Below are 7,734 nucleotides of genomic sequence, written 5' to 3' on the forward strand. Positions count from 1 at the left end.
TTATACATTGATATTACTTTATTGTAAAAAAGTAAAAACATTACAAATAAATAAAAATAACGTTGTGAAGATTCTTAAAACATTGACATATTGCCCATGCTTAATTATATTGTATGTGCACCTGTAGTCTGCATAAAATCATGCCTGTGTGTGTGATGACAGTGATGACAGAATTTTCATTTCGTATAAAATATTTCTTTAATGCAATCCTCGACACCATCAACAAAATGGAAAAAGAACAAAACTGGACTTCACTGATATAATTAAAATGCATTCATCGGGGTTCAGAAGCTGCTGTATTTAGCCAGGTCTTTTTTCATGTCATTGTATTGAGCGCTGAGTCGGCCCACAGCTTTAACATGCTCCTCATCCACCTCCTCCTTCAGCCGAGACTGCTCCTTCAGGAATTCCTCCCAGTCCTGCTTCCGCTTCTCCGCACTCACCTGCAGATGTGTGTTCTGAACACACACATCAACAAACAATATGCAAATTACTTATCATTAGCTTTTATAATAATCTGTTTGAAATCTAACTGTAATGGCTATATGGACTACTACCTATTGCATACTACAAAATGCATGCCTTTCTTTTATAAAAATAGTGAAACAGTATGCTTTAGACAAAGATGAAAGAATGTTTCATATGCATTCATATTTCCCCATCATACTGCTCAATTCAGCAAGTACAACTGTTTAATTTGTGCTCTATACAAAAAAAAGTCTACTCTTCTAAACTTGATTTGTTTGCTTGCTTTTGATTTTACGTGATTCTTTAAAATGTGCAATCTAGTAGATCAAGAAGCAAAATGTTGAAATTAAGTACTATTTTATTGTGCGATTAGCATATGGAATGCTAATGTATTATTACTAGTAGTCAAAGTTAGTGATGGGAAAAAAATAATGCTTTTTTTTTTTTTTTTTTACTTTAAATACGTTTAACCAATTGCTTTGCAAAAAAAGTTTCATCATCTCAAAGCACTCAAAATGCCAAACACTAGTAATACCTGCTGGTCAGAACAGTGTAAATGTAGCATAAATGCATAACCTAAACATGCATAAAATCACCTTTTACAAACCAATTGCAAATGTTTTATTGAAAGCACAATCTAAAATATAGGAAGTCTCTGTATAATAATATTTTATTACATTTTTTTTGTTTGTTACATGGAGAGGTTGGTTAATCTGGCCAGTAAAAGACTATTAACTACAGGGCTTCCTTTTTATTATACAAATAACATACAAATGTCATTAAAAATGGCAACAAATTTATAAAACTGATTCGAGATCAGGTAAAAACTATACAGACACTAGTTCGTGGATTCACTGAGATCTACTACTAGTGGAGAACCTTTATAAAGTCTTTAGAATAGAACTGTGAATCCACGGTTCTATTCTCCTCATGTACCTGCTCAGCCTCTAGCTCCCTCTGCTGGATCCTCTGGGCCATATGATTCGCTGCTTCAACTACAAATAGAAAAGCAAATGTCAATACAATATTCCCATCAATACACTAATCTTGCTTTAAGAATATTAACTAATATATATATTCTTATTGAATTGACTGGCTGCAACAGTAAATAACACAGATCTAAAAATGTATGCCAAAATAATTACAGTGCTTTATATAACATTTATTAATATAATTTAAATTAATTTTTAACTTGTTTCACAGTGGTCTCACATTTTTGCCTACGCTTCTTTAAAATGACTAAATGAGTTTGTTTCTTCACTGGTGCAGATTTGGATGAATTTCGAATTACATTACTAGCTCACCAATAGATTCTCTGCAGTGAATGGGTGCCATCAGAATGAGAGTTCAAACAGCTGATAAACACATAACAATAATTCACATGCCTCCAGTCCATCAGTAAATGTCTTGTGATGGCAAAAAAAAAAAAAAAAACTTTTAAAGTCCATAATTCATAATATTGCTTTCTGCATTTTTATGTACAGGTGCTGGCCATATAATTAGAATATCATCAAAAAGTTGATTTCACTGATTCCATTCAAAAAGTAAAACTTGTATATTATTGTGGCGAGTGGGGCGGGGCCGAGAGGCGTGGGAGCGAGGAGTGAGGCCAGGTGTAGTGATTGGAGATGAGCTACACCTGCGCCCCACCGCCAGTATCGAGTCCCACGTAGGAGATGGAAGGATATAAAACTGGAGCGACTATAGTCGAGATAAGGACGAGAGAGGACCAGGCCTGGGACATTATTTTATGTGTTTTATGTGTTTGGCTTTTATTTGTGCGCGTCAGTCGCCGTGAGGGGCTGACGCGCTGTTTTGTTTATTTTTAATATTAAAATTATGTTTTGATTGTGCACCGGTTCCCGCCTCCTTCTTCCCGATGATTAGGGAGTTTTTATCGTTACAGTGGTGCCGAAGCCTGGGAGAAGGAGGGACGTGCTGCTGAAGATCCCTCGTCGCTGTGGTGAATCCACGGTGCCCTCGAGCAGGCGAGGTATGTGCCGCCATGGACGCTCGAGGCAGTGGGCTGGAGCGAGTTGCCGGGGACGGGCGAGCTCGCTGCCGACCGCCCACGATATGGAGGGGCAGCTGCCGTCCATGAGGGAGCGGAGGAGTCGGCGCCGTTCGCCAGGGGGCTGGAGCCTGCCGCCTCCGTGACGGAATCCGGAGGGGCAGGGAACGGGGGACTCCTGCCGCTGCCCAAAATCGGAGGAGCCGTCGCCGTCCACCGGGCGGCGGAGGAGTGTCGTGCCGTCCGCCGAGGGCCGTCCAGTGCCACCGCCGGGCACCGCGGAGGAGATCACCCAGCCGGTGGAGGGCCGAGCAGCAGTGCGTCTGGGAACCGTTTTTTTTTTTTTTTTTTTTTTTTTTTCTCTCTCCCCTCTCTCGTCCCTGTCGCTCCTCCTTCCATCTCCTTTTCTCTCGCCTCGTCTGTCCTACCCCCAGGTTCCCGCAGGTCCCCGTGAGCGGTCCCCCCCCGGAGGGAAGGGGGGGGGTTGTGGGGAGTAGAGCGCAGTCTCGAGGGTACCCCCCGGCCTGCGAGGGGCGATGGGGGTATGTGGCGAGTGGGGCGGGGCCGAGAGGCGTGGGAACGAGGAGTGAGGCCAGGTGTAGTGATTGGAGATGAGCTACACCTGCGCCCCACCGCCAGTATCGAGTCCCACGTAGGAGATGGAAGGATATAAAACTCCCTAATCATCGGGAAGAAGGAGGCGGGAACCGGCGCACAATCAAAACATAATTTTAATATGCGACTGACGCGCACAAATAAAAGCCAAACACATAAAATAATGTCCCAGGCCTGGTCCTCTCTCGTCCTTCACTATAGTCGCTCCAGTTTTATATCCTTCCATCTCCTACGTGGGACTCGATACTGGCGGTGGGGCGCAGGTGTAGCTCATCTCCAATCATTACACCTGGCCTCACTCCTCGTTCCCACGCCTCTCGGCCCCGCCCCACTCGCCACAATTATATTTATTCCTTACACACAGACTGATATATTTCAAATGTTTATTTCTTTTAATTTGGATGTTTATAACTGACAACTAAGGAAAATCCCAAATTCATGATCTCAGAAAATTTGAATATTGTGAAAAGGTTCGATATTGAAGACACCTGGTGCCACACTCTAATCAGCTAATTAACTCAAAACACCTGCGAAGGCCTTTAAATGGTCTCGAAGTCTGTAGCCTACACAATCATGGGGAAGACTGCTGACTTGACAGTTGTCCAAAAGACGACCATTGACACTTTGCACAAGGAGGGCAAGACACAAAAGGTCATTGCAAAAGAGGCTGGCTGTTCACAGAGCTCTGTGTCCAAGCACATTAATAGAGAGGCAAAGGGAAGGAAAAGATGTGGTAAAAAAAAAAAAAAAAAAAAGTGTATAAGCAATAGGGATAATGATGATTATGAAACAAAACCCATTAAAAAATGTGGGGGAGATTCACAAAGAGTGGACTGCAGCTGGAGTCAGTGCTTCAAGAACCACTACACAAAGACATATGCAAGACATGGGTTTCAGCTGTCGCATTTGTTGTGTCAATCCACTCTTGGACAACAGACAGTGTCAGAAGCGTCTCACTTCAAAAAGAACTGAACTGCTGCTGAGTAGTCCAAAGTTATGTTCTCTGATGAAAGTAAGTTTTGCATTTCCTTTGATAATCAGGGTCCCACAGTCAGTGATGGTTTGCGGAGCAATGTCATCTGCTGGTGTTGGTCCACTGTGTTTTCTGAGGTCAAAGGTCAACACAGCTGTATACCAGGAAGCTTTAGAGCGCTTCATGCTTCCTAATGCTGACCAACATAATGGAGATGCTGATTTCATTTTCCGACAGGACTTGGCACCAGCAAACAGTGCCAAAGCTACCAGTACCTGGTTTAAGGACCATGGTATCCCTGTTCTTAATTGGCCAGCAAACTCGCCTGACATTAACCCCAAGAAAATCTATGGGGTATTGGGAAGAGGAAGATGCGATATGCCAGACCCAACAATGCAGAAGAGCTGAAGGCCACTATCAGAGCAACCTGGGCTCTCAAAACACCTGAGTAGAGCCACACACTGATCGACTCCATGCCACGCCACATTGCTGCAGTAATTCAGGCAAAAGGAGCTTCAACTAAGTATTGAGTGCTGTACATGCTCATACTTTTCATTTTTTTACTGCTTAGTTGGCCAAGATTTCTAAAAATTCTTTCTTTGTATTGGTCTTAAATTATATTCTAATTTGAGTATCTGTATACTCAGTAATCTGAGATACTGAATTTGGGATTTTCCTTAGTTGTCAGTTATAAACATCAAAATGAAAATAAATATACATTTGAAATATATCAATCTGTGTGTAATGAATAAATATAATATACAAGTTTCACTTTTTTATGGAATTAGTTAAATAAATCAACTTTTTGATGATATTCTAATTATGTGACCAGCAGCTGTATTATTAATATCACAAACACACAGCTTTTTAATTAACAAGATGTTAATTAATTGAATATTGTGGAATATTGTGATGTTTTTATCAGTTGTTTGGCCCCCATTCACTGCAGAGGATCCACTGGTGAGCAAATGATGCAATGCTAAATCTATTTTAAGAATCTCATCTAAATCTTGAATGGCTTAAGGGTGAGTACATTTTCACCAAATTTTCATTTCAGGTGAAAAAGAAAACTGTTCCTTTAATGCATTAAAATTAGCATTTTTTTTTTCAACAAATGCATTTTTTTTTTTTTTTTACATTTATTTATTTTTAACTATACTAACAAAATTAAACATTACACAAGATTTACTCAACATAAGTTTCTTTCCTGTCTGCATGTCCATTTCCTCCTCATGTTGTGTCTGACACTTCAGTACACTCTTTACTGTAAATGCTGAGACTTACGTCGTGTGAGAGCATCACATAGTTTCTCCTGCATACTCTCAATGCACTGCGGCAGATCATGTTCATTTGTGTCTGATGTCATCTTATTCAGATTTTCAAGCAGACGGCATTCTCTGAAAGCACGCTTCTCCTGAGGGAACACAAACAATTCTAGTGTAAATGTGGTTGTTGTTATTATGTCAAGGGTCAAAGAGCATACAAGTAAAAGGACAATCAATGCCACTATGTTGGATGTACAGTAGTATGCCCAGAAATTAATTTATTCTAACTACACAACTGTATACCTAAAGAATACACTGCATCAACATGTTGGCAAATTCATAGCATACATAGTTTTAAGTGTGAAAATTTAAACGCAACCATACATGTTTTCTTAATTAATTTAAAATGCAATTATCAAAATAAAGTTATGCAATAACCTCAAACTCCCTGATGAAGTATCTAATTTCTCCCTGCAAGACCGGCCTGTGATCAATCAGTCTCGACTGAATGTCACCAACATCTGTGAAGAAACAAATACTTTACATTACATTAAATACCACAATTAATAAACAAAAAAGGTATACAATTAAATAAGTTATCCGATGTACTTTAAACTACTTGCTTTACATGCTAGGTTTATGTTCGATATATACATATATAATAGTCTTTACTATGAAAAATGTGTCTTTAATATTTGAAAAATGTCATTATCTTAAATGAGTGGATAATAATTAAACTATCATTAGTTCATGCAACCTGCAGTTAGAAAATATCTTGAAACTTCAATTTTGGTGTGCAGTCAGTAGCATTTTATATTAATTTAAGCTGTATTAACTACAACGTAATGCGTCTAATGCGTAAAAGAAAATGAACATAACAACTAACCTTTAACAATCTTCTCCATCATCACGAGATGCTGGTTAATCTGACAGCCTTACACGATTATATGTAACGTTAACCCTAATATTCCGCCAAATGTTTCCTATCCGCAAAGTCTGATGATTGAGAAATGTTAATGAGTCAAATACTATAAGTGAAATGTTCCTATGGAGAATTTTACAGAACTGTGTTGTCACGTTCTTCAACGAGTCACGCGCAAACAATAACAGAAAATAACTCCAAAATAAAAGGCCCAAGTGACCTTCAAAATAAAAGTGGCTATATAAAACAAAAGTCTCTTCACGTTCAGCAACAACCTTTTTCAGGTCACACGACATTCAAGAAAACCAGTGTGTATAATTCGTAAATATAGGTATACATTAATTGGACATATTTTTGGTGTTATTTAATAAATAACTCATCAAGCTCATGAAATCTCTTTCTTCTGTAGAACACAAAATAATATATTATGAAGAACAGTGACTGAGGGCCAAACAACACTGACTTTCAGTGTATGGAAAATAACAACAACATTTTGATTCGATTTTTTTTTTTTTTGGGGGGGGGGGGGGTTAGCTACTTGTTTAATATAGCCTACAAAAAAATAAAAAATAAATATATAATAATAGTAATAATAATAATAATAATTAATGCAAATGTTAGTAGTAAAGCTTAATTGTGATGGTACCAATATTATCCCGATCAGGCCCCTGGGCACTGAGACACATCTGCAGTGATAACTGTTTATTATTATTAAATTATACTTCTTTTTAATGCTAGCTTTGTTATTATGCTAATTATTCTAAAATTATAATAAAGAGAAATGCATAGCAATCTATACAACATTTAACATTCTGCTATTTATATTATTCCATCTTTATGTATTATAGAACAATACTTTTTGGTTTGAAGAGGTAGAACTCACATGATATGTATTAAACACCCGAGACTGAATGTAGAGATTTGCTAAAGCTTAACAGTTGCCAACAGACATTAAGGTTTGGCAGAAGGCACAAGAGTTGAGAAGTTCATTGAATTCAATACATACTCTGAAAGTATGGGAATTCTGACGCAGCCATACACTTTATTACAGCATTTTATTTATTCACTTTAATAGCAAGTGTCAGAATAAAAGGTTATAATAAAACCAGACCTTCCTCCAATTCCCACACAAAGTATCTGGTTTCTCCCTACAGTGCTGGCCCTTGGTCAATCAGTCTGGACTACTTTCTGTTTTACAAAGCAGGGTGTGGGATAATTCATCAGAACATATGACTTTTTCCAGGTTTTTCTCCTTTTGTTATGTGTCTCTGAACTATTGCCTTAAATTCAAGTGATTTTGCAGTAGCAGCCCGGCCATAAATTCCAGCCGGGTCTAGCCCAGTACTCTGTTCACTCTAGTTTTGTGAAATTTAGCAGCTGTTCTTTCTGTCCTTGTATATGAGTGCTGAACATACTTATTGTATTGTAATTCAATCTGTGCATAAGGACATCAAATGTCCACTGTGAGTTGTATTCTACG

The 7,734-nt window shown here is 38.6% G+C and overlaps 1 protein-coding gene across 1 annotated transcript; it reads right to left on the bottom strand.

Annotated features, from left to right (window-relative positions):
- On the bottom strand, positions 1-6,451 carry bloc1s5 (biogenesis of lysosomal organelles complex-1, subunit 5, muted). Its single transcript, XM_052596542.1, has 5 exons — positions 6,219-6,451; positions 5,771-5,853; positions 5,352-5,481; positions 1,405-1,463; positions 1-458 (listed from the first exon to the last, which is right to left on the bottom strand). The coding sequence occupies exons 1-5, from the start codon at positions 6,238-6,240 to the stop codon at positions 285-287; spliced, it is 468 nt and encodes a 155-aa protein (XP_052452502.1). The 5' UTR covers positions 6,241-6,451; the 3' UTR covers positions 1-284.
- Between the last annotated feature and the right edge of the window lie 1,283 nt (positions 6,452-7,734).

The sequence above is a fragment of the Carassius gibelio genome, chromosome B24 (assembly GCF_023724105.1).
Source record: "Carassius gibelio isolate Cgi1373 ecotype wild population from Czech Republic chromosome B24, carGib1.2-hapl.c, whole genome shotgun sequence".
Taxonomy (NCBI): domain Eukaryota; kingdom Metazoa; phylum Chordata; class Actinopteri; order Cypriniformes; family Cyprinidae; genus Carassius; species Carassius gibelio.

Bases quoted from the DNA above. Each gene is read 5' to 3' on its own strand.
- bloc1s5 (XM_052596542.1), bottom strand. From the start codon at position 6,240: ATGATGGAGAAGATTGTTAAAG. The intron at 5,854-6,218 runs GTTAGTTGTTAT...GTTTCTTCACAG, and splicing joins GATGGAGAAGATTGTTAAAG to ATGTTGGTGACATTCAGTCG. The intron at 1,464-5,351 runs GTAAGTCTCAGC...TTCTATTTGTAG, and splicing joins ATGTGATGCTCTCACACGAC to TTGAAGCAGCGAATCATATG.